The 26623-nt window shown below is 44.0% G+C and overlaps 3 protein-coding genes across 3 annotated transcripts in view; 2 read left to right on the forward strand and 1 right to left on the reverse strand.

Annotated features, from left to right (window-relative positions):
• The window catches only part of LOC108930258 (zinc finger protein 420-like), a 1123701-nt gene that overhangs the window by 929768 nt on the left and 167310 nt on the right, over positions 1 to 26623 (forward strand). The gene's annotated exons all lie outside the window — the stretch shown is intronic.
• On the reverse strand, positions 1783 to 5170 carry sox8a (SRY-box transcription factor 8a). The gene is made up of 3 exons (XM_029252444.1): positions 4514 to 5170; positions 3502 to 3755; positions 1783 to 2921 (listed from the first exon to the last, which is right to left on the reverse strand). The coding sequence occupies exons 1-3, from the start codon at positions 4897 to 4899 to the stop codon at positions 2176 to 2178; spliced, it is 1386 nt and encodes a 461-aa protein (XP_029108277.1). The 5' UTR covers positions 4900 to 5170; the 3' UTR covers positions 1783 to 2175.
• lmf1 (lipase maturation factor 1) overlaps positions 7551 to 26623 on the forward strand; it is a 42854-nt gene continuing 23781 nt past the window's right edge. The window contains exons 1-4 of the mRNA XM_018745414.2: positions 7551 to 7788; positions 9175 to 9484; positions 13586 to 13596; positions 25601 to 25749. Of these exons, the coding sequence (XP_018600930.2) occupies positions 7551 to 7788; positions 9175 to 9484; positions 13586 to 13596; positions 25601 to 25749 (708 nt within the window). The remainder of the gene's footprint in view (positions 7789 to 9174; positions 9485 to 13585; positions 13597 to 25600; positions 25750 to 26623) is intronic.

The raw sequence follows: 26623 nt of genomic DNA on the forward strand, positions 1-26623 counted from the left end.
CCATCCATCCATCCATCCATCACAAATACCTGCTGGCCCAATGCAGGGTTGCAGTGGTTCAGAATCTATCCCAGAGGCACTAGGTGTGAGACAGGGTAAATCCTGAAGGGGAACTCACTCTGTGGCAGGGCAGTCACACACTCTCATTAACTCACAATACACACGCTAAGGGCAATCGCCTGTACACCCGAAACACACGACTTTGGACTGTGGGAGGAAACCAGAGCACCCGGAAGAAACCCACACGAACACGGGGGGAACACGCAAAGCCCGCAGAAGCTGAGCTGGAAGCTCCAGTACTTATAACTATATCAGCAGAATATTTCCGACATCAATAGGGTTCTGATGTTCTCAAATAAGCAAAAGTACAAGCCGTTAAAAATAGTTTATTTATTTTTCATTTTGGAAGCGTACCGGCAAAACAAATGTTAGCTTCACTTGTGCAATTTTCTAGCAAACACAGAATAAGACCTCTACCATGGATTTGATTAATAAGACCTCTGCCGTGTTTTTGTTTCTTATATGGGAAAGGCTCTCCTTCTCAGACAAGTTTAAATATCGACAGATTTACATGGGATGAGGTCTGGATCCGTACAAAACCCAATGTTTTCTCTAGGTATGGAATGCAGTTGTGGCCCATTAGACAAATTGCACGCAATATAAGGAAGGTGGCAAACTTCTACAAGATACTTTCCTTTTTTTACAGTAGATTAGAAAGAAATAGATTGCAAGCTGCACATGGATTCCACATATCATTTTAAGAAAAAATATAGCAAAAATAGTAAAACGTTAAAAAAAAAAAAAAGGCATCTGAAGGCACGAGTTATTGCGACAATTTTAAAGTTATCATATATCCGGCATAGAAAAACCTCAGTAGAGACACACGATGAGAGCACACACACACACACACACACACACACACACACACACACACATACACATACACACACACAAGCTACTACTCATGGTCTTTGTTAGTCCAAGTCCACAGGCTGCAGCACACAAGGGTTCCCCGGTTCGTCCTTTTCGTTCTTACAAAAAGGGAAATAAAAATCCACATTTTAGTCGCGGTCCAAGAGAGTGACGGAAATGGGGTCTCCAGTCCAGCTCCTGCGTGGTACAGCTGGTCCTTCACTCACAGAGGGCTGGGTATCATGTTACTGGTTCAACTTGAACCCCAGGTCGAGACTAATCCCTCAACGGAATGGATGGGTTTAGGCACCTGTTCCACAATATGCCATGTCATCTGTCAACTGTTATTATTATTATTATTATTATTATTATTATTATTATTATTGTTTGCATTATTTAACCATGATGATAATACTAATAATAGTAAAAATTTAAATTAATCCGGAACAGTGCTGTGCAGTGGTTGTTTCTTAATGTTTTGAACTGAGAATTTAATATTAAAAGTCTGGCTGGGCAGAGATTTCGACACGGTTTTGAAATTATGGATTGCAGTTTCCAGAACAGAATGTGATGCGTGTAATCGCATAATTAATGTGACATGATATCAGTGTCACAACTCTAAACAGGAATGGAAGATTTTAAGGTAAAACAGGATGCATTTAATGTAAAAACAGGATAAATTTTTTTCCTCCCCAGATCTGGCAAGATGAGCACATGACTTACCAAATAAGTGAAGGTATAAGATTGCTAGAGGGGAGCAGACAGAGCTGTTGCAGGATGATTTTTAAATCACACAATTGGTCCCATTGATGAAGAAAAAAGAAAAAAAAAAAAAAAAAATATATATATATATATATATATATGTATCTACAAATGTATTTGCCACCAGTTTCACTGCCAGACGTGGAACACCAGTGTCCCCTGCATTGTCCAGTATTTTAAAAGGAATCCCCCTCCAGGTGCACCCAGGTACGGACACGTGCGGAGTACCTATGAGTTCGGTCCAGGTGCGTAAAAAGGACGCCTTCATTTAAAAACGACGCAGTTATACATCCGCGAAAGAAGCGGTTAAAGGCGAAGAAAGTCAGAGTGATTTGATTCTTATACAAAATCAGCAGGCACTTCTTTTTTCCTTCTTTTAACGCTTATGTAATAGCTATTACATAATTCTATTCCGTGATTAGTGCAGAAATACTAGAGGACGCTGGCGGGTCCGGGAGATGCGGTGACCGAAGACCGGAGCGCTCTTTTGTGTGGGGCTCATTAAGGCCTGGTAAGGGTGGTGTACACAGGCTGCTCCCAGGAGGCCGTGGGGCTGTGAGCGGACGGCACCGACAGGCTGTTGAGGATGGGAGTGGCGTAGGGCCGGCGAGACGGATGGAAGTACGGGTACTGGTAGATGCCGGACGGGTAGCTGGAATAGGGGCTATAGTACGTGGAGCCCTGGAGGTCTGCGTAGTCGCAGGGGCCGCCGGAGAAGGGCGCGGCCACCGACGAGCTCAAGCAGGCCTGGGCGCCGTAGGAGCCGTATTCGGGGTGCGAGGGAGACTCGTGGACGCGCTCGCTGTAGTGGCTCGGGCTCAGCTGCTCCGTTTTGATGTGAGGCCTCTGCTGCCCGGCCTCGCCGTCGGCGCCGGGGGAAGGGGACGCGGCCGTCTTGTGGCTCCACGCCGCGCCGCTCGAGTGGCCGTACGAGGCGCCGTAGGGGGAGCCTCCGGCCGGGCTCTGTCCTTGAACCTGCTCGGAGGACGGCCCTGCCGGCGCGGCCGCGGCGACGCCCGTCGCGTGGCTGTTTGGGGGCAGGTACTGGTCGAACTCGTGGACGTCGAAGGCCTCCATGTTGCTGATGACGTCGGTGCTGAGCTCCGAGATGTCCACGTTGCTGAAGTCTATGTTCTGCCGGCTGCTGTCCGCGAGGCGTCGGCCGTCGTACTTGAGGTCCTGTTTCCCCGCGTAGTTCAGGTCCGTTTTCGGAGTCGTCGGAGGAGTCGGGGGTCCGTGGGCTTGACCTCGGAGGAAGAAAAAAGGCGACTCGGTACTTGATTTCAGTTAACCGTGGTATAAATTATGGCTTAAACCACGGCTTGAAGGTACCGAAATGTATGCAAATGAATGGAGTTGAATTTTTTTACAGAGCGTAAGTTGCTTGATCAGATTAGTTTTTACTAGCTGAAGAGCTTTGATGATTAGTTATATATTATTTTACTTTTACTTTATCTTTTATTTAGAGTCTTTCTCCAAAACAATGCACATCTGAGAAATCAATGCAAAAAATGTAAGCGTTAAGACATAAGAGGGTATGAAATCCACAGCATGGATAGCTTTCGCTTGGTAAGCAGAGATACACTTTTCTCATCGCGGTATAAATGGTATGAATTACGAAAAGTTTGAAAGTATGAAAGAATATCTGCATTATTAAGGTTCTTTTTTAACACAATGTACATTGCTTTACTATATTATTGCTTAGGTGCATCAGAGATGCTATTATGATAATCTGAATATCTATTATTCTACTTATCAAGGATAAATACACCTAGGGAACGAAACCTGTGCCCTACATATGTTTTGTTAGGCTTGCATGCTTCTCACCTGTGTGGTCCGAGTGGTGGCGTCCATCTCCTAGGCCTCCGAGCCTGCCCAGAGCGGTCTCAGCTTTGTACATCTGTCCCGGCGGGTGGTGGTGGTGGTTCATCTCGGCGCTGGAGTCCGAGTCGCTCTGCCCTGTCTTGGTGTTTTTCCTCCGACGCGGCTGGTATTTGTAATCCGGGTGGTCCTTCTTGTGCTGGACCCTCAGTCTTTCGGCTTCGTCCACAAACGGCCGCTTCTCGTTTTCCGACAGCAGCCTGCGGCGAATGATACCCTTCATCATCCTCATCGGCAGCAACATCACCGCTTACCGAGTTCATCGTTAACAATGACATCAGCGAGAGAAGGATAAACACTACAGGTCATACGCCTCATTTCAGAGTTAAATTTACTCCTGTTTTAAGCTGCTTATTTGTTCTGGGCACAATGATAGTAGCAGAAATTGCAAAGGAAAAAATGTTGCTGACCAGCAAACACTACTGGGTGGAAGTTGTATCAGGGAACAGTTCAGAAAAACATCCCCAGGATTTTTTGCACATTTAAATCAAACACTTTCGGGGAAGTTTCCTTTTAAAACAAATCCATTCATATAGATGCTTGTCGTGCTCTTTAGAACAGCTTCAGCAGTGTTGGAGTTTACATTTACATGTACATTTATTCATTTAGCCGACGCTTTTCTCCAAAGCTACGTACATCTCAGAGAAATACAATGTATGCATTACAGTAGGAGAAGAGGAGTAACATGTTAAGAGCACATAGCACTGAATGGCACCAAAAACAAGCTGTCTTTGGACCAGTAGCTGCACAAGATGCTGGACGAAACACTGAACCAGCCATATTACGCCAGACGCTGGGCAATCCATTGGACCAGTAACTGGACCATCCGTTGGACCAGACAATAGTGGATCATCCACTGAATCAGTAAAAGGTCCAGATTTGGCGCAGCCAGATGAGACCAGTTGCTGTACCTTCTTTGTCACTGGACCGGCATTGGCACAAGCTCGATCCCACTCACCTCCAGAGCTTGCCCAGGGTCTTGCTGAGCTCGGCGTTGTGCAGGTGCGGGTACTGGTCCGCGAGCTTCCTGCGCGCCGCCTGCGCCCACACCATGAACGCGTTCATGGGCCGCTTCACGTGCGGCTTGCTCTTGAGGGACGCGCCGGGGCCGCCGCGCGCGGGCACCGGCACCAGGGACCAGTCGTACCCCTTGAGCACCTGGGAAACGGCGTCGCGGATGCACGCGGGGAAGCGCTCGTCCTCGTCGCCGCCGCCGCCGGGCTTCTTGGCGCCCGGGGGCGAGGAGGGCGCGTCCGAGTCCGAGTCCTGCTGAGACGCGGAGCTCGCGGTTCCAGAAGGACTGCAGGGAGGGTGGCCGAGGGAGGGGTCATTCTCCTCGGTCATCTCGAACCCTGATGCTGATCTGATGGTGGAAGATGTTCCAGACCGGGGGGGGTGGGGGGGGAGGAGAAACGGACCTGCCTGGGCGAGTCTCGTATGATCGGAGCCGAACGGAATCGAGTGCGTTTTTACGCACAGCCAACCATGGCGAGGAGAGATCGCCTCGGCAGCTGCTCCGCTCCTGGTGTCCTCCTGGCTCCGGTGTCCTCCTGTTGAGCTCCGCGATGCGCTCCACTGAAGAGGGGACTGGTCTGCGAGAAGTTCAGATGGAGCTCCGTCCCCCTCTCCACCTTCCTGTGTGTCATCGGCCACGTGTCTCCCTCCCACCGCCGAGCTGCGCTCCCTGCTTCGCTACATCAGCAGCACATCAGCAGAGTAAAGCACAGTGCTGCAGCGCAGTACTGCCCTGTGGTGCAGGTCCTAAGGTGGACATCCAGTACACCGAGCTCGGGAAATGCAGGAAATGTCCATCATGTCCCTACTTTTGAATTAACGGCAATGTCACCGCCGACAATCGCGCTATAAACAGGCTTATAAACGCACAAAATACTGTTTTCGTTTGTTTTTTTTTTTTTTAATAAAACAAAAGTGTACTTTTCAGAGTGACTTGTCCAGTAAATTACAGTGCAATTCAATTGTAATGCAAACAGTTCTTCCAGAACTTATTGCCTCGGATGACGCATTCCCAAAGGAAAAAAAAAAAAGCACAAAAAACTTGTTTTCTCCAGTGATCAGGTGTAGGAATTCTGTTTTGTAACACAGTAGCCTCCGAACGGCGCGTGACTGAATACTTTATGAGTGTGTTATGAGCTCCGAGTCCCTTGTGGAAACAGGTGGAGCTGATCCTTCAACGCAAGTCCTCGGAGCGTGTGCACATCAGTCTCGCTGAACGCATCTCCATACATGTAACAAAAACGTCCTTTGAAAAAAAAAAAAACCCCTTTTAAACGACAAGTCAGGAAGAATCCGTGGCGTTTAAACTGGTTAAAAACTAACTGTGGCATGATTTAGTTTTAAAAATAGATTAATTAAATTAATTTGTAATGAATTAATACATTTTTTTATTCTTAATATTATTGTTATTATTAAAATTAATATTAATATTAATAATAATGAAAGCAATTAAAATAATAATAATAATAATAATAATAATAATAATAATAATAAGGAAACAAAAAAGTTTATAGAAAATATACAGTATTAAGAGTGTATTTTCCCTAGCAACATGTGTGAGACGTTTAAAAAGGACTACTTGTAAAATGAGGGTTTCTTAACACTAAGTTGACAGTAACAGTGCTTTGCCAGTCAAATAACTTTATTATAAACACATGCAAATTATCACTCTTTTAAAAACTAATCGTTAGGTTCCGTGCTATTCTTTACAGATTTGTACATCAGTTTTAATTTTGTACTATTTTCTTTGACCTATTGTGCGCTGTAAAATTACTCGTTTGTTCACTTCTGGTCAAAGTGTGAGGTGGAATAAATTTGCTTCAGTACATCTGTCATGTTGACTGGGAAATAAGATAAAATAACTTGGCGAAAAATAAAATATGTTAGATAACATTAGCGCATTCAAGGGCGAAAGTGCGTTCTAGGGTTTTTTGTGAGGATTTTTGAATAGGTTAAATTACAGGGTTATGCTATTCTTCAGCTCTGAAAAGTGCATTGATATTATCAAGCGAGGTAAACTTCCTTAAATTTTAATGATGCTTTTTAGAAAGCATTTAATCTGTTGAAAGAAAATATTAAAAGGCATTCTCATCAAAAATTCTATGCTCAAAATGCATTTCTTGCAAGGAATTTTTTTTTCTAAAAAAGATGTTGAATATTTACATTTTTTAAAAAATATTTGACAGAAAATTTAGTCTCGATGTTGTTACAATACACCGCAATAAAATGAACAGATTTAGTAAAGTATTAATAAAACGAGTGGTCGGGGAGGGGGAAGCTTTAGACTGTGATGTTCAAGACAAAATATTTACATGCATGTAATTTTTATGTCTTTCTAAAGCCTATTCAAACATCAAAAACTAGCAATAACAGGTTTTCAAGGCATTTTTGTTTAAACAACACCAGGTCATTGAGCAAATGTCTCAGAAACTATGGTAAAAACCGGGTACGGAACAAGTGCAAATCCAGTGTATCATTATCATGTGTTCCTCGTGCTGTTGCTTTATTTATTTGTTTATTTATGTTGATGTTTTCCCCATCATATTAAGCTGTACTTCCGATTGCTGTGATCTGTATGTCTTTTATTGTTTGAAAAGTTATGATGATGGGGTGACACAAAACGTATTATCATCCAACCCCAATGCGCTGTGAGGTACATAATTATAATTACATCTGAAAATGTGTCATAATTTCTAATAAAACGTGTTATCTGTAAATGATTTCTCATCATGCATCAATCTATTATTTACTGGAACACTTATAGGGGCAGCCTTTCTGGGGGGTCACTCTTTAGAAACTGTAGAAATTGACGAAAACCGCAATCGGCGAAATCTCTGTACATTTGAGAAAATTCAGTAATTTCGATTAAAGAGACGTCGCTACGATCGCGCGCTGCCCGGGGCGCCCAATAGCCTTTCGGCTCGCGCCGCGCTGCCTTCCCGCCTCCAGCTCGCGTGAGTGCGCCTGCGCAACTGTGAAAGATGGAGACTGGTGGGGAGGCGGCGGCAAACGTAGGCAGCGCTCTGAGGAAGAGAAGAACGGGCTCCTCGGAGCTGACAAGGGAATCGGCGGAAGCGAAAAGCGACCGAAATGGCGACGAAAAGCAAGAGGCGTCCGATAAGCCCGATAAAAGTGAAAAAAAGAGCGCGGTGGCTGTGCGAAGCGGGTCGTTCTGGCTGACGCGAATCGTGTTACTGCGCTCCGTTGCTTTTATTTACTGTGAGTTCCAGGAGTTGCCCCCTCTCGTTTTAATTTAACAACACACATCTTTTACACCTGTGGGAATCGTTAGTAAGGCTTTCAGGAGATTTAAAAACGTTCTCTAGACAAAAAGTGACATTGCGAAATGACAATGTGTGAGCGCCATAACACGTCAGTGTTACCTGCCCCCCCGGCGCTTATGACATTTGTTTCAGTTAAACGCTCACTTTTAAAATATGAATTAGTTGTTCTGACGTACATGTCCTAACACGGAAGATGCGGCAGTGGCAGGTTGACGAGTTGAGTCCCAGAGTACAGTGTACATGTGTAGCCCATAAAATATTCGTGTTGAAGACACCACATTTCTGTGTGGGAACAGTCTGCATCTCGACACTAGTCCTCAGTTAGTGTTTAACTAGTCGTCCCCAGCCTGAGTTTGGAGTGTCTAGTAAAGTCAGAAATCCAGACGTTGAAATGTTACTCAAACCCTCCTCGCAAATATTGTACTTATCGCTTCATTTACATTTATATTTTTCTCCAAAGTGATGTGCAACTTGAGTAAACAACTTGTGCATCAGCAGCAGATGAGGGCTTTTAGACACAATCCTTATTACTAGACAGCTTTTTTCTCTGAGACGCTATGTTGCCCGTTCACATCCCTCAAGTAGCTGCTTGTAGAAGTGATACTCAAATCAGTTACAAAGATCGTCATAACACATGGGGTTGGACTCACTTGTGTAGCTGTCAGGAGATCAGGGGAGAAGTGGCTCTGAAAGAGATGGGTTTGAGACTTCTGATTTTGGACCTTTTCCAAGTGGGACCACCAAGCGGCCAGAGGTGGAGAAGCTAAGGCCTTTTGCTGGGACATACGGAATTTACGGAGTGGGAACCTGTAAAACGAGTTCCTGCTAGTTCTCAGCTCCTGCTCACACCCTTCTTGGAGTTTGCCGTCTCCCTGCTGTTGCCCTTAAAACCAAAGCCAACATTAGAGTTGGAGGAGATGTCTAAGCACACTTTGGCTTACTGTGAGGATATGGGAGGAGGAGAAGTTGGTGCAGTTTCTCAAGTTCCCTTCACTGGGAGATACATTTCCTTTCCATGAATTGTCCAAGAATGCATAGGTGCATTTATTTTAATTGGCATATTAGTCCATCTTAACAGCTGACACACTGTAATTCAAAGAAAGTAAAATTTACATCCATGGTATAAATTTTTATGTGGGTAATTTGGCTTTGTAAATAGTTGTTAGGAATATGGAGCTATGTGCTGGTGAACAGCATCTCTGGAGCCTGCAGGAACTTGGCCCTGAGTTTTTCCTGCTCTGCTCTCATGAATAGCCTCTTTATTGTCACACTGATCTTTCATGTCTCATGTCTATATGTATGTCTATTTGTTCCCAACCAGTCGTTGCCTTCTTCGTGGCCTACAGCCAGAACAAGCAGCTGATTGGTGACCGAGGCCTCATGCCCTGCAAGGAGTACCTGAGGAGCGTGAAGCGTTATGTGGGTGGGAAGATTGGTTCTGCTGCCCTGGCTTACACACCCACCCTCCTCTGGTTCCTTGACTGGGATGATATGGACACCAACCTGGATGGCATCGCCTTGGCTGGCCTGGTGCTGTCTGGCTTTGTGCTGTTGGCCGGCCGGGCCAACACGGTCATCATGTTTCTGCTCTGGGTGCTGTACCACTCCCTTGTCAGCGTGGGCCAGCTCTGGTGAGTGTGGAGCCATGTTTATTAACTGACCACGGTCCTCATACCTCCAGAGCTGTAGTGCAGAGGGTCACAAAAAGCAGCACTGACTAACAGTGCATGTAGTGCTCAGCTTACAATGTACAGTTTTTTTTATGCTACGCACTGATTAGTACAGTGACTGAGTTAAGGTCTTGCAGCAGCGCAGCCAGCCCATAGTATTGTACAGCAGATGGAGCAATCGTTTAAACATTGCAGCCAAACATATTGAAAAATAAAATACCTAAAGTAAGGTTGACAGGAGGACCATTGTAAGTTTGCATGGTTGAAAGTTGAATGTGTCGTAAGTTGAGCACTGCCTGTAATTCATTTCATCCAACTGCTTGTCTGATAGGCTCTTGCCCACCTCAACCTTCTATCTCAGAACCAAAAGGTGTGATGCAGGACCCCATCCCATCGTAAGGGGATCATATACACTCATTTGCTCATGCACACACACACACGTACACGTACACATATTGTCTGAAACCGGTTGTCCCAAGCGGGGTCGTGGCAAGCCGGAGCCTAACCTGGCAACACAGGGTGCAGGGCCAGAGGAGGAGGGAACACACCCAGAATGGGATGCCAGTCTGTCACAAGGCACCCCAAGCAGGACTTGAACCCCAGACCTGCCAGAGAAGAGGCACAGGCCGAACCCGCTGCACCACAGCGCCTCCACGCGCACACACACACTAAGGGCAATTTATAGTCACCAGTTCACCTGAAACACATGACTTTGGACTGTGGGAGGAAACCAGAGCACCTGCAGGAAACCCATTTGAACAGGGAGAACATGCAAACCCTATACAGATTGAGCTAGATTTCAACCCATAGCCTATGATCTGTAATTCTGGAAAGGAAATAAAAATCCTAAGGCAGCCACAGGAGGAAGAGACCTTTAGGGAGAAGGGTTAGAGTTGTGAGAGCAGTTTCAAGCAGTCAGGCAATAGTGCATTAAGGAATCGTATCATGTTGCCAAGTCAAAAGCGCGCAAACAGAAAGGGAGCAGTGCTGCAGGAGAAAGGAACAAACTCCTTTGAAGCCATCACAGTTCTGCTGATTTTGGATTGAGTCCTTTTATATGTTTATGCCATCACAGTGGAGCAGCAGCACTGGTTTGTCCACAATGACTGCAGCATGCTGCATTTCTGGTGCTTCTGTTTCAGCACAGTATTGCTTCAGTGATTGGAAAGGTGGCTTTTTGAAGCCCAGCTTACAGTCAGGGCCAACAATATTGGCACCACATTCTTTTTGCAGATAACTCACAACATTTTTAGTTGAAAAAAGTGGAAAAAAAAATAGATTGAAATTGAGTATTTGGTCTCCACAATTTTTTATTTCACTCTTAACATTACAGATAGTTAGTTTTTGGTTCAGAACAGCAGTTGGGAGACACCACCCTTCAAATCAGGGTCAAGTTCAGTGTATTTTTTTCAAGAAAATCATTAGTTATTTGCAAAAAAGAGCAAGGGTGCCAATATTTTTGATCACCACTATGTATGACTAATTAGTTGAACATTTTTTGCCTTGTATAAACTAAGTCACCTTGAAAAACGGCAACAATAATAATAATGTATTGGCTGCAACTCAGAAACCTGCCTTACCCGCTAACTTCGATGCAACTGCTGAACCTAGATAAACTCTTAGAGTTACCTTGGTCAAAAGGAAATTATATCAGTACAAGCTATGATTTGTGTGTTTCATAATAACAGTTTGCAGTTTGTTTTGAAAAGTTGTGGTTTCAGTTTATGAATCTGGTTTTGATAATTATAAGTGTGGAAAAGGGGTGATGGTGAGGAATTTAAGCCAGCGAAAAAGCATAAGCCACATTTAATAATGGTTGAAGAGGGTCAAATAGACTGTAATTAGCTATCAAATTCTGGTAATGAAACTATGACATAAAATAATTCTGACAATGAACCGTGATACTACCGTTAGTAAGTTGTTTTTTGGGACTTTTGAAATTTCTTTATTATTGGTTTTTATTTCTCTTTTGGAATTATCATATATGAAATAGTGCATTTGTTTTGTTATGATTTGATACCTTTTTAACTAGGGCAGGCTGGGTGGTCTGACTAAGATCACAAGTCCTGAATGTGTGAAAATGAGTGGTTATATTTATCATTTCAAAGCCACTTTGTGTTTTTCCTGTTATAAGGGTATGGGCTCACTTTGCAGACATTCTTCACTCATACTTTCCTACTACTTGATATCTACTTTGATATGAACTCAAATCACCATGAGAACAAAGGCTATCATTTCACAATGTTTGCTAATTTTCTGTTGAGAACTTCATATGGCATGGAGAGTAGTGCTGGTGCCACATAGCTTCTGGGCTGTGAATTTAAATCCAGCCCAGTTGGTTTACAGTTTGCATGTTCTCCATGTGTTCACGTGGGTTTCCTGCCGGTGCTTTGGTTTCTTCTCACAGTCCAAAGACATACTTTTCATTTACGTTTATTTACTTACCAGGCACTGTGATTCATAGCAGTGTACATCTCTGAGGACAATAGAAAAGTGCATTGCAACAACAGGAGAGATTTAGATGTATACACGTGATTTTTGAGTGCAGCCAATTTGTCACATACCAGTATATAAACCAGTATAAATTACGTAAGTAGCTGCGTATAAGCTTAAAAATGGTTAAACAGTTAACAAACAAGTACATGTTTCTTGAGCAGATGTTTAAGAAAAATTTATGTCTAAATTGCTGTGTGAGTGTGTGTGAGTGAGTGAAAGAGAGAGATACTCTTTCCAGTGTGTGCCATGTATCATGCAGTATTCTTATGCTATATGCTCTGGATCACTGTGACCCTACGTTGGACGTGTAGTTATGGGTAATATACACTCATACATATACTTTATAATTTATATACACTCATATAAAATGCCACATTAGTAGGTAGGGGTTTGTGCTTGCGATTAGATTGTTGAAACCAGTCCCAGAGAGGCACATTGCTTTTGTATCCACCATTAAGATATCTTATTTGATCTAATCTAATGAATTAACAGAGCTATGGATCACTGCAAGATTTGTGCTTTTTCTACGTCATTTAAGGAATGTGCTCCAGCAACATGATATGATGGTGGATATGGACATACAACAGATCATGTGCAGATTTTTTCACAAAAGACTGCTCCCAGGTCCTCAGCATCCTGAGCACAGGGTGGTCTCATTGAGAAAGGGGGTGGGTTTTTTTGCTCAGTGAACCACAGAAAGAATTTGGTAGAATCGGTAATTAATTTGAGGAAGCAATGTTAGTGGAAGACAGGAAGGGAAATGTAACCTTGTGTGATAGTTAGTTTCATAAAGAGTGGGGGTTGGAGTCTGGTTAAGTGTGTGTGTTCTTGGGGAACCATACCGATGATAATGGAAACCAGTATCCTAGGTCACGTCGGTCCTCATGTTATGGGGAAGAGAGGTGATGCTGATCATAGCACTTCAGTAGGTTTTCAGCCGGGTCCAACCAGACAGAGGGATGCTACTGATGCATTTTGTCCAGAGTACCTTACATTCTTTGAAACTGTACAATTATTACATCGCTTCAGAAGCTATGTTTCTATAAGATGAGCTGTAGCTCCTGTTCTATGGGATATGGGTCTTACACTCACTAAGATTAAGATGAGTGATCCAAGAGTTTGCTTTAAGTCCTTCACATGAAAGAATGTTTACATTAGAGAACGGTGTTTATGTAAGCATCTGCCAAATAAAATGGAAAATAGAATTCTGAAATTTCCGATTAAAAGACATTTTAAGGGATTGCAAGTTGGTGAAACTGTCTGTTTTATTTCTTCAGGGACCATAAATCAGTTGTTGTGTTGCTTTCTATATCAAGCAGTTTATAAAAGTAAATTTCTCATTTTCCTCCTGACTTTAACGAAATGCTAATAGTTTTAACAGTGAAGAGTTTCTTAGCTTAGAGAGATAAGTGAAATATGGTGCCTTTTTAAATGTGGAAACTTCAGAGCTGTACTTGAAATTTGTGACATTCTGACTTCAGAGGAAATTGTTATTGCCTTTCATACTTTTGCTGTTGTGTTGTCTGATCTGTCTGACCATTTCTCCTCTTTTTTCTCCCTTTTCAGGTATTCCTTTGGTAAGTACACTGTTATCCTACATTCTGCATGTTTGTCTGCACTGTGACATGTTGACAGAACAGTTTGTTTTTATCCTCAGTCTGATAGATCTCTATACACCTCAAGACACAAATGTGCTACAGACTGTTTTAAAGACAATAATGCAGACACTTTGACTATAGTTCACAAATGCACCACTAGTGAAATGTTTGAGTACACTTGGTGGGAACTGGTTTTCTTTACACAAGGTTTGATCAGGAAGTGGGCTGACATGTTTTTTCAGCTCTTATACTACAGTTCCGAGTGATGTAGGTACACTTGCTGTTCTGCCCAGTTTGCCCACATGTATTCACCCTTTTCCATTTGTGTCAGTGTAAACAGTAATTGTATTACAGCCATATGTAAGATGATGTTTCTGTTAATGTTTCCTTGCAAAATGACATTTCAGTGCTTGCAACAATAGAAATCTTTCGATCGTGTCGGAATAGGAAACCCCAGGGCAGCGTCTGTAAGCAATCTTGTTTTGAGCCATTTGAGCGGGATGGACAGGCTGATGGCCGTAGGGGTGGAGGAGGCCCATGGTTGCTGTTGGGTTCTTCTGGACCTTCTCACACTTTTAGTAGGTGTTTGGGATGGGTGCCTTCCGGCACTCTCCCAGAGGCCCGTTTTTCACCAAGAGGAAACATACAGCGTCCCTGCTTGCCATGGTTATGGAGATGTCAGCGCCAAGGGCTCACCACTGCAGCGGCCCCCACCTTCCAACAGCTGCTGCATGTTAGGCCCTCTTGACCTGTGACCCTACATTGTGCTGAATGCATTCTGTCAAAACAGCTTAATGAGAGGTTTACTGGCGCAGTTGTGGTTTTTTTTTTTTTTTATGAAAACCTATTAGTTAGTGGGTTCGGGAAGGTTTTGTTGGGGTGATTGGTGGAGTGCGGTGGTGCGAGAGGTGGTGGCGATATTTCAACCTGAAGGAAACAATTACAGCAGACGATTGCATTCATCTGAAAGGGTGCCAAGTTTTTTTTTTTTTTGATAATTCCTTGCTAAGGAAAAGGGACATCTCAAGTGCTTCCAGACAGCGATATTCATTGCCCTGTCACTTAGCTGGCCTGTTAGTCAGCGTTCACGCCCGTAACTGCGGGCCTTGGGGTGTGAGCAGGGCAGCATATGTTTAGGAGAGGAAGGGAATGGCTATGACGAGGGGATTCAGAGATTCTCGGTCGGGTTCAAACTGATTGGCATGAGGTATATATGAGTGTGGTGGTCCTTCAGTTATTGATAAAAGCTGCTTGTATTTTAAGGACATTGCTGCTTTCTTCCTCACTGCTTTGTTTTTTATGCTACACACTCATCTCTGGCCCAGAAACATTTCTCCTGTTAGCTAATAACCTACCGATTACAACTCTATTGCCTCAACTGCTATGCTCACTCTTGGCCCTGCTGCTGTGGCATTGGGAGTGTTTAGATGACACTCTGACTCTTTGGCACGCCTGCTCGGAGGGGAGCGGCGCGTTCTGTCATCAAATTTCCTGTCATGTTTGCTGTGCACATGTACGTAATAGACAATCTGACCCTGATCCGAACCAAGCGCACTAGCATTTAATTTGCGGAGACTTCACTTTTAATATCTATGTTCTGATGTGCTCCTGTCATCTATCCAGAGGACACACAGCCTGAGTGACCTCTTCCTCTCTCCAGGAGTGTATTTTCCTTCATATTCCTCCGTCTCTCCCTCTGCATATGTTCTGGATAAATCTTGTGGTGTGCTCTCCCTTTGTAACCCTTTCAACTGTCTGCCTTTTTTGTTTTGTTTTTTTGATCCCGGGATCTTCTCATAAATTACTGTCCTAATTTGCCTATGATTTAGATGTTGCGGGACATCCCAGAGGGGGTAGGTGGGGAGTACTGTGGCGTTTTACTGGAAACTGGGACTTTTCCCACTGGGATGGGACTGCTGGTGTCACAGTCCTGGTTCAGAGCGTCACTCTCCATGAAATAACTGCCTGCATGTCTACTGAGACCCACAGCAGTGCGACTGAAGGAAGAAGATGCCTCAGATGTTTGTGTACCGTGTGTGTGCATATGTTACGACTGGTTGCGTCAGTCCTGTGTCATTTTTAGAGGGGCTTTTGGAACATGTGAAGTGATGATGTGTAGTATTGTGTTATGATTCAATTTTTACATTATTTAAACTGTTAAAGGAGAGGGCTGAGGTTTTTGCTGTACCTGAATTTGTTCCGATAGCAAGGGCTAAACACTGATGCCTAAACTCATTGTTTCAAAGATGCTTCCCTCTTGACACATGGTTGCCTATATGTATCTGCCAGCTCAAGCGAGGGACAAGCGGAAGTGAACTGGAACCTGAATATACCACTGGTGTGGTTTTAGGATGGGGAGGGTGCTGTTCAAAGTTCATGTGTCTGGGCTGCTCATGATCCTTAGATGTCCTCCCAAACAGTAAACTCAGTCAGAACAGTTTATACTTTAATGATCTTCGGCATTTTCCTATTTCTTCTGTCTAATCTCAGTAATCACATCTGCTAATGGGAGTGCTGCCAGGACCTTAAAAATAGAATGGAGCACAGCTACAGTTTGTGTGACATGCTTCTCAACTGACTCTTTTCATTGGCTGGTTGGTTTTCGTGGAGACTGGTAGCAGCTGTGACAAGTGGAAGGGCACCACAGATGCCCCTTTTCCTTAAATCCTACCATACACACCCTTCTTCTGGCCTTCTTTACTGTATCTAATAAAGGAGGATGTTATTGTGTGAATTTTGGAGATGTTATAAAGCTTATCAGTTAACACCAGTAGTTTGGTGCACAGTTTTTGCAGAGTGTACAAATGACGAGCTTTTTGTCACAAATGGTGGTTTGGCGTATTTAAGTCCTCAAGCTCAAGTTTGATTGATAGCCTATTCCTTTCATTGCCAGAGTGATCAGTTGTTCCTGCAAGTTCTGTAATGCTATAGCTAGGAGCTTCCTGAAATGTTGGCACGGCAGGGCTTTCTTCTGTTTTGACCAAACAAATTCCTTCAGAGCTGCCGTGGAAACAGTCTTTAGTGTGCCAGAGCCGTCTTTGCACCACTTGGACCTGAGGTAGATTACCCAACCAGGAGGCTGCTGTTGTACCAGTCACCAAGGTGCTCTGTGTTGAGTAGACCAGGTTAAAATAGGCAAAGATAGAAGACAGAACTCGAGGAGACATCTGTATTATTTAACTTTTATTAAAACAAATGGTTTACTGTGATTGTGATTTTAAAATTATGGACAGACTTCTCGTTTCAGTTGTTTGTGAAATGAAGAGCCAGTCTATCAGTCCCTGAGTTGCTGTGTTTACAGCATCTGTGCATTTAATGCCAATATCTGATCTGTTTGCAGTTTTGTTCAGGTGTATTTGATTGTTTTGTAGATGTTATAGGGTATCCATCTCCAGGTGCTTAAACTCTGTTTAAACAGCTGGATTTTTTCCTGCAACAATCAGGTTTTTGCTGTACTCTCACGCCCAGTGTCGAGCAGCTGCAGGCCTGAGGTGCATCCCCTGACACGTGTGTGGACATCAGGCTAGCCGGGAAGTCACATGGGCGGGAGCACAGGGATCATGTGGGTCACTTCCTGTTTCCTTTAAAGACTTGGTGTGGGGGTGGGGAACATTTGCGCCATGGGACATTTAGAGAGGAGTCAGAAGGCCCTTAAGGGAATCCTTCATTGGCATTCAACTGGAAATGTTTTGCAAAGATCATCTCTCAACTGAGTGTTCTAAAAAGATGAAAATGGTTTTGATCTGAAAAGATGAAAACATTTCCTGACTTTTGCAGTCTTCCACTTCCAGAAGCTGGCGGGGGGGATGCTGCTGTTTGTTTATTAGAACCAGTTTAGTCACTCTGTGATTGCAGGTTCCTGTGAGGTCGAAGCCCCTGGAGAGGAAGTAACACTTCTGAATGCCTTCATCATCATTAGCACTGCTGTCATATGTCAATAGTCAGAAAATAGTTATGTGACTAGAGGGCGTTTGGAGCGAGGACCCCTCGGTTTGTCGTGAGAATGTTCTGTGAAGTCCTTTTTGAGGTTTTCTTTTGAACAGTGTTTAGAACGCAGTGTCCGTCTCCTTCGAGGTTTCCTGGGTCCAAGAGCACAGAGATGGATTGCTTGTAGCTCCTTTTGTTTTCCTGCTGCTGTTTGTTTCGTAGCGACTACAGGCAATGGCAGTCGCCCAGTTGGCGACGCTGACCGTCTGTCCTTTGGTCAGCCAACATAGATATGCTGCTGAAATAATAATATTATTATTATTATTTTTGTTATTATTATTATGTTACTTAATTGACGCCAGTGTGGTGCACACTAAGCTCCTTATAGGTATTTGCTTATTTTTACATCTTGGTCATTTCTACTGTATCTGTTCAGGGTAAATACCTGGAACTAGAGTAGTGCAGTAGAAGTGTATTTAACTGGAAGGTTACTGCTCTAACCACTCTGCCACCTTCTGTGCTATTAATGTTTTACAGACAAGATGTAGTGAAGTGTAGGATGGGGATTTACATGACAGAGTTTTCTAGGATTCTGCTTGCACACATCTGAGTGGGTTCAAAGCCTTAATAATTTTAGGAAAAATTAAGGGAAAAAACAATGGAATAAACTGAAAAAGTGTAGGTTTTCATTAAAATCTTCTGCTTAGCAACTAATTAATGTTATGTAGTGCTGGTGACTGGCCTAAAGTTCTCTCACACACACACACACACACACACACACATATTGACTGAAACCGCTTGTTTGAGCGGGGTCGAGGCGAGCCGGAGCCTAACCTGGCAACACAGGACGCAGGGCTGGAGGGGGAGGGGACACACCCAGGATGGGACGCCAGTCCATCGCCAGGCACCCCAAGTGGGACTCGAACCCCAAACCCACCAGAGAGCAGGCACAGGCCAAACCTGCTGCTCCACTACACCCCCCAGTCTAAAGTTGTGATAATTATTTTTACACATGTACATTTATAAGAAGTTGCCATTACTAATACACTTAATGTTTTTTGTTGACTTAACAGCACACAAGAACTGGGGCAAAATAACAATCAGTATCTAGTGAGAACACAGAATACATACTGGTACTACATATTACAACTGAATGGCAAATGATATTTTCAGAGGTTTTCAGAATTCATGTGGCTCATACAGCTGCCGAACGTTAGTTGTTGAGAGGTCTATCCACAACCAGCCTTCATGGATGCAACGTTCAGAGATTAAATATTAATCTGGAGCTGAACATTGAGCAAAATGACTTATTCACAAGAGGCACATGACACAGGAATGCTTGCTGATTGGACTTATTCTGTACATTTTTACTGAGACTCACATAAGCAAGAGTTTGTGTTGTGTTTATGAACCGAGGGTCTTGTTGTCTTCCTTTCCACCACTGCCACCACTCTGGGGTTGTTTACACGTCTGTGTATCTCACAGACGGTATTCCCACATAACCTTTTCTCCGCCCTGCATCCTTCCTGATGAAGTTCTGTTGGCCAATTTAACGGCTCCCCTACAGTTGACAGTTCCTCTGTAATTAGTTGTTGGCGGTTAGTGTGTCCTCGGTGATGTCCCCCCCAAAGGCAAGCCTGGAAAGCCTGCTGCGAATCTGTCCCAGTGCATCACTTCCTCCTTTTTTGTTTCAGGGCAGCTGAAGGTCGCCGCAGGAGTTCTGCTGTTACATGCCTTATCTAATTTGCATACAAGACATAATTTGGGAATACCCCTTCCTTCACTTTTCCCAGACTCAGCCATCAGTCTGAGCAGGTAGCTGGGATGCTAAAAAGAAGACCAGAGAAATGGTCAAGGTGGTAGGTGTGGCCCCAGAGGCAGACTTCGTCTTCATCTTTTTTTTTTTTTTTTTGTAAACTGAAGTGTCTGTTAAACATGGAAATTATCACCAGTATTGAAAAATACAACATCAGTGGAGAGCTTTGCAGTACTCACTTTGCCCCCCAGGGCTTTGAAGAGTCTGTAGCCTACAGTGGAGCATTGTGGGTACTGAACAAGAACATATTTCCAGGGTTCAGTCCTTGAAGGGGGCTTCCCAGTCATCCTCTGAGTCAACATCCTTGACTGTAGTTGAGTTTGAAGTGCTGTCCACAAGGCCATTGAGGAGTGTAATGTGGGGTGAAGAGTTAAAAGTGGGTCCGTCATTTCTTATAAGCAGGTAGGTTAGTGTCACCCACTTATCCCTCCAACAGGGCGAAATACATAAATTGCACTTTCTGCAATTTATGTGTTTCACGGGTGTTTTTGAATCTAAAGGCAGCAGCTGTAACCACTGTGGCACCTGCTATCTTTCTCTCCCTTCTCACTCTGCCCCACCCCTCTGAGTTACTTTTCCTCATCCTGACTCTCTCGACTCTCAACTCTCTCCTTCTGAGTTCTCTCTTTCTTCCTTCCCTCCATCTTCCATTCTCTACATCTCTTTCTGCTTTTCTTACGTCAGTCCCTTGCGCTCCTTGTCTAAGTTCTGTGTGCGTGCGTGCGTGCGCGCGCGCCCCTGCTGCATGTGTGTCTGCTACAAGAAGACCACAAAGAGGTGCTTTGTGAATGGAGGCAGCTGCTGTAGTGCAGCTCCGGCTGCATCTAGCTGAAGAGAGAAAGGAGCAGGTGGGCCAACAACAGGATCCCTTAGAATGTTCCAGAGCGCGAGTTGTGCTAACTCCAAGGACGCCCGCTCATGCTCCAACAGTGGGCTGCATAGACGCATACTCTGTCACGCAAGCACACTCTCGCAAGTCACCACACTTCACTATGCACACACATATACTCTGAGGTTTTTTTTATTCTACAATTTGGAACAGTAGGGTTTGAGCACCAAAATTCTGGACTGACTTTTTTTTGTGCATTAAACAACTTCGTGCTCATGTGGAACTGTTATGGCACCTTTATGACACTTTGGTAAATCATTAACAATGGCTCCTTGTCTAAGGAATGGTCAAGAGGCAAACATTTTGCAATTATTTGCTTCTGTTTAATTGCAGGCTTCTGTACCAGTTTTCGAAAATTCTGTAGTGGAGCAACCGTATCCTGTGTTTACCCTCCAAGCCAACAGATGGCAGTAAAGAGCCCTCAAATGGAAGAGGATTGTTGGACCATCTTAATTCAGTTATCTTCCATGGTTCTTTGTGTGTGTTGTTTAATGGTTGAACAGCTCAGCAGTCGGCATTAAATAAGGATTTGTTGAGTTTCTTACTTTTTCACTTTGTGTAATTTTTATGTAAATTTGTGGTCCTTTTGTGTTTGTTGCTTGAGGAGCCCATGAATTTACTTAGCACATTATTGTTTCCAAAGCAGACTTTGTGTGTCACAGATGTTTCCAGTCACCTGTTTTTACTAATCATCTGGGTGTTTGCTCAGACATAGAGCTAATGCCTTCCTTCGGGAAGAATTCTCATCATGATGGTCAGTGATGACCTGGGCAGCATGCAGTCGCTTCTGGCCAGATGTTAGCAGTTTTGTCCCCCAGAGCCGACTCTGCTGCATTAATGAATCGCTTCAATCTGTCCAGCTGTGTAAATGGACAGTCAGCATGGGTGACGTGCATCTATGAGACTAGGAGGAAAAAACAGGATTGCCAGAGTCACCTTTCTGTAAGGTGATTTTGTCCTTAAGAGGCTGGACCTCTTATCCAGTGTTACTCATTGTGAAAGAAACACATGTGGCTTCGTCACCCAACCTGCATGACCATTCACTTGGGGAATGAACTCTCCATTTTTGTTGGTATAGATAAGGTTTTATCACGTCTTTTCCCTTACCAAACTATCACTTTTTTCCTTTGCTGAAACAGTTGAAATATGGGAGAACTGCCCTAGTGACATGAGCTGTCACACTGCAGTGGTTTATATTCACATTTTACACTCCCCCCCACAACAAGCAAACACGCATGCACACTTGTTATTACCCATTATTTAACCGATTCCTTTCTTGAACTTCACTTGCAATGTGAGGTTTGTACACAAAGCTACGGACAAAGATTTACCCATCTGTACCTCTGGGTAATTCTTACTTTATCAGGTCAGGGTAAGCACTTTGATTGAGGGTGCAGCAGCAGAAGCAGGGATTTGAACCTGGGGCATTTGATTTCAAGACAGCTGCTCTAACCAGTACGCCAGCTGTTGCCAAACATACATGAATAAGCATACTATCTCGTATACAGTTGACACGCATTCATGCATATGCAGTAACTCTGGGGCCCTGTGATGAAAGGTTAGTATCCTTGTCATCGCTGCTGGGGGTGGGGGTTCAAGTGGATCGACAGTGGCAAGTTTGCACACATACCAGACCTCATCTCCTCAAAGGCCCCAGTGTCTCACGGCTCCTTGGCGTTTGTTACACTCCCGCCCCCATCGCTGGGAGGCACCTCAGCCTCGCTGGACCGGCCACAGAGAAAGGAGATTGAATCAGCACCATTGCGTTTGTCAGTCGTCCTATTTGTTAGTGTAGCTGACGCTGGGGCGAATTGCAAAGCTGCCATAGTTATGTTGTACATCCCGGATAAACAGTGCAGACGCCTTGGATTAGTGTTTCAACGCATAACATGTATTTAATTATTTATTCATATATCAGATGCTTTTTCTATAAATTGATATGCACTGTTATTTTTGTATACCAAGCTACTTAATGGTCTCATCTGATTTATAGTACTGGGTAATTTTTACTTCATCAATTTAGGGAAAATACCTCAATGGAGGCACTACAGCAGGAGGGGGATTTGAACCCACGACCTTTAATTGGTGGACGCCAGCTCAGTCAGTGTGTCGACTAATCCAAAATATGTGGTTGTCTGAGATGCCGTTGATGAGCGTGTATAAACAGAATGACTTGCTCATAGTGACGTCAAGCAAACGGATGACTGTGCAAACAAATGAGTGGTTGCATCCTTTTTGTCTGCGATGTTTCTGTTTGGAGACACAAAGCTCTAGGTCAGTAGTCACTTTCACATGAAATAGCAGTTTGTTGAGCTTCCTGAGCAGAGCTGAAGACCTTTCCATATGAAAAAGACAATACCAGAGACATTATCTGGTTCATTTCCTGATGGCATTGTCACCACCTGTGGCTCATATGATTGAACTTCCTCAAGGGATGTGGTCTCTGATATATGTTTTCCCGTGTTATGTTTAATAATGTATAATAACAATGTTTTTAATAATGGAAAGCCTATATGCACCTACTCATGTGATGTACTGGTATACTGGTACTTATAGTGGCATGTGACAAATGGAGTGTACTGTAGAATCATGTGTCTGCATCCAAATCTCTCCTTCTGTTGCTGTAATGAACTTATTGTTCTCTGAGATGTACGTCACTCTGGAGACATGCCTTCTAAATGAATAAATGTAAATGTAATGTTTCTCCATTGTATAACCATTTAGTAGACAGAACAGTTAATATTGAGTGTTACAGACAGTGGTACAACAGCAGGGTTCCTTAACAGGAATCTGATATTGTGACTCTGCAGACTAATCAGTTTTCTCCAGCAGTGCGCTAATATTTTGGTGCTTATATCAGTCAACGCACTTTACTCCGTTTGTCATCCGGTTGAGATTTGGTTCAGAGGTTTTGTCTGAGAAAATGAAAGCTAAGGTATTTGAATTGCTCCAATCAAGTTCAAGGTTTGTCATAAGTACAAGTACCGCGTACAAAGTAATATGAAATTCTTGCTTGAGTGCTTCTCCAGAGATTATAGACAAAAACAATAGATACTACTGTACAAAAAAAAATTTAAAAATAAATAATGCCAATAACAATAAATAGCCAGAATACTTAAACGTGACAATGCAAGTGATGTGCCGATGTGCTTGGAGGAGTTAGTGCAAGTTTTAGTTGCAAAGGTGGCACATTGGTGAGTGTTGAATGCTCTTACAGCAATGGGGTAAAAGATGTTCCTGTACCTAGCAGTGCAGGTTTGAATAGAGGAAATATCCATGCGAGGTGACTGTGATCTTCCATGATGCGCATTATCTTTCTGAGGCAGCGTGTGGTGTAGATGTCCTGTACTGCTGGTAGCTGTGTGCCGATGATTTTCTGAGCTGTTTTAACTACCCTCTGTAGGGCTTTCTTGTTCTGTGTGGAACAGCTGCCACACCAGGATGTTATACACCCTGTGAGGACAGACCCCACAGCACACCTGTAGAAAGTGGTGAGGACTGTAGTGGACATCCTGGCTTTCTTCAGATGCCTGAGGAAGTGGAGACGTTGATGAGCCTTTTTGCTGATGGATGCTGTGTACTCAGTCCATGTAAGTTTAACAGTCAGGGTGACCCCTAGGAATCTGAAGCTGTTGACCCTCTCTAGTGTCCCCTCCTATGTAGATGGGTGCATGAACCGTTTCCTGAAGTCAATCACCAGCTCCTTAGTTTTACTGACATTGAGAGACAAGCTGTTGTCCTGGCACCACTCTGCCAGGAGCCTGACCTCCTCTCTGTAGGCCATCTCATCGTTGTTGGTGATCAGACCCACAATGGTGGTATCGTCAGCAAACTTTATGATAGTGTTGGAGTTGTGATTGGCCACACAGTCATGTGTGAACAAGGAATACAGCACCGGGCTCAGGGCGCTTCCCTGTGGAGTGCCAGTGTTGAGGATCAGTGGGGAGGAGGTATTTCTGCCACTCTCCAACACGCCGGGGTCTGAGTGCTGGTGATCATCTGAGTGCCAGGATCCAGTTGCACAATGTGGCACTCAGTCTCAGACATAGTAGTCTGTGGATCACCTTGGTTGGGATGACAGTGTTGAATGCCGAGCTGTGATCCACAAATAATAGCCTTGCATATTAGTTTTTATTGTCCAGGTGAGCCAGAGTGGTGTGAAGTGTGTGAGATATGGCATCCTCAGTGGATCTGTTGTGGCACTAGGCAAACTGCAGTGGGTCCAAAGTGTCTGGGATTGTGTCCTTAATGTGTCCCAGCACCAGCCTCTCAAAGGATTTCATTGCAATGGGGGTCAGTGCCACTGGGCGATAGTCATTAAGGCAGCTCACTTTGTTTTTCTTAGGAACGGGGATAATGGTGGTGTTTTTGAAACAGGTGGGTACAGTTGAGCTTTTTAAGGAGGTGTTAAATATGTCCATGAAGACAGTAGCCAGTTGCTCACTGCATGTTTAGTGTTTTTGTGTATGTGTGTGTGGATCGAGGAGTGAGTAAAGGGAAGAAACCATGGCTCTAGGGTTGTCGGCATTATGATGCCAGCTACGTGGAAATGAGCCCTATTTGGTTAATCAAACCACCACAGAGGTGATCAGCTGCGGTCACCAGCATGTAAAGCAGCATGCAAAAGGCCTGTCTGTCTTTTGCTCGTTCTTTCATTTCTACCTTTCAAGTCCTGCCTTTTGGTGTAGGCCTCTTGAATGGAAACTTTCATGAAGCGGAGCATCGATGTTCTGAACCTGAGGTGTCAACCCTACAGGATTTGGACTTGCGAGTGAGCATCTGTGTTTTGTTGCTTGCTCTGTCATCATCTCCAGGCATCTGTGTCTAGATAGACTCAGTGAGATTGGGGCTTGTTTTTAACCCTCACAGAAGATGTCTGATTCACCTGTGTGATTATTATCATGATTATCATGGATGATGTCAGGACACCATCCCACCTGCTGGCTTTGAATCTGTAGAAAGAATCTTCAGAATGCAGTCACTCATTCTCTGTAGGCAGAGTTTCTTAAATGCTTTTCAGTAGCCAAAACCTGTTAGAGGAGGTCCCATTGAGAGTTTGATAGTTTTATACTGGAGCTTGACATTTAATATGCAAAGTTATCAGTACCAGTCCAGGTAATGTCGAAAAGGGAAGAAGGAAGGAGGTGTTTATATACACAGAATATCAAGTAGCCAAAGATGATGTACAATTGTGAGTGGCTGACTGACCAAGGTCTATGCGCTGACAGCTTTACCAAAAATGCAAGCTCAGGGGTCAACTGAACATCTAGTACCTTAGCTACCTAACAGCTGACACTTGTTTGCCATCAACTTTCTCCTCTGTAACATTGGTCTCTATTCCATCTGCTTAGGCTGGGAGAGCCAGCTGTTGGAGACGGGCTTCCTGGCCATCTTCCTGTGTCCGCTGTGGAGCCTGACACAGCTGCCTGAGGGTTGCCCGCCCTCCAGGATCTCCATCTGGACCTTCCGTTGGCTCATCGTCCGCATCATGCTGGGGGCGGTAGGTAATGGCAACATGGCCATGAGGCATGGCGGTGCAAGGTGGCTCCATCCAAGTGTGACTCGTACCTGTCTGATGCGCCTGTTGAACAACTAAAAGTATACGTGTGTGTATATGTAGATAGATAGATAGATAAAAACTTGGATTGATGTCAAAGGAAACTGCATAAAACTATGACTGGTTCTCTTTTTCCTTGCCATCCACTGCGTACCCTGAGGTCCAGAAATTGGGATTCACAACCACGGTCAGACACACACATGGAAGCCCAGTTTCCATGAGTCAGAGCGGTTGACATTGGGTCATGTTTGTTCACAACGTGACTCAAGTGGGTGCTCCTCTTCCAGGTTTCCAGGGTCCCTGAGTATAATGTATCTGTAACAGAGCTGATACTGCTTACTCTGTTCTATATGAACAAGCACAACAACAAGGAGAAGAAGAAGGCGTAATAGTTAACTTGTACAGAAAGGACCCAGGTTTGTTCTCCTCCCCCTGCAGTAGTACCTTTAAAGTTGTTATCCTGAACTAATACAGGAAAAATTAAATGAGTAAATCAGCATTCACTGAAAGAAATGAGTAAATGAATAAAGCTGTTTAGTGGCTCTTTGTCCTGACCCTTGTTGGAGCTGAAATGAGGGGTAGTGTTGATTCCCCTACTTCTCGTCACCCTGCTTGACTGTTTCGTTTTTCCCTTTTAGACTTCAAACCACCTTTTATATTTCACATTCCATTAATATATAATACATTTCTGTACATGTTTGGAGTTGATGTATGTTTGTAATGTGAGTATAAAGTTGGCATTCAGACTACCTGTCTGGCTTTTTATGGTTCTTATGGCTGGGATTTGGGCTGTGAGGCATATTCTGCCAAGTGCCAC

Source organism: Scleropages formosus, chromosome 1 (assembly GCF_900964775.1).
Source record: "Scleropages formosus chromosome 1, fSclFor1.1, whole genome shotgun sequence".
NCBI lineage: Eukaryota > Metazoa > Chordata > Actinopteri > Osteoglossiformes > Osteoglossidae > Scleropages > Scleropages formosus.

Coding starts and splice junctions, on each gene's coding strand:
- sox8a (XM_029252444.1), bottom strand. CDS start 4,899: ATGACCGAGGAGAATGACCCCTCCCTCGGCCACCCTCCCTGCAGTCCT. Junction 3,756..4,513: donor ACCCTGGGCAAGCTCTGGAG/GTGAGTGGGATC, acceptor CATTCGCCGCAG/GCTGCTGTCGGAAAACGAGA. Junction 2,922..3,501: donor CCACCACTCGGACCACACAG/GTGAGAAGCATG, acceptor TCTTCCTCCGAG/GTCAAGCCCACGGACCCCCG.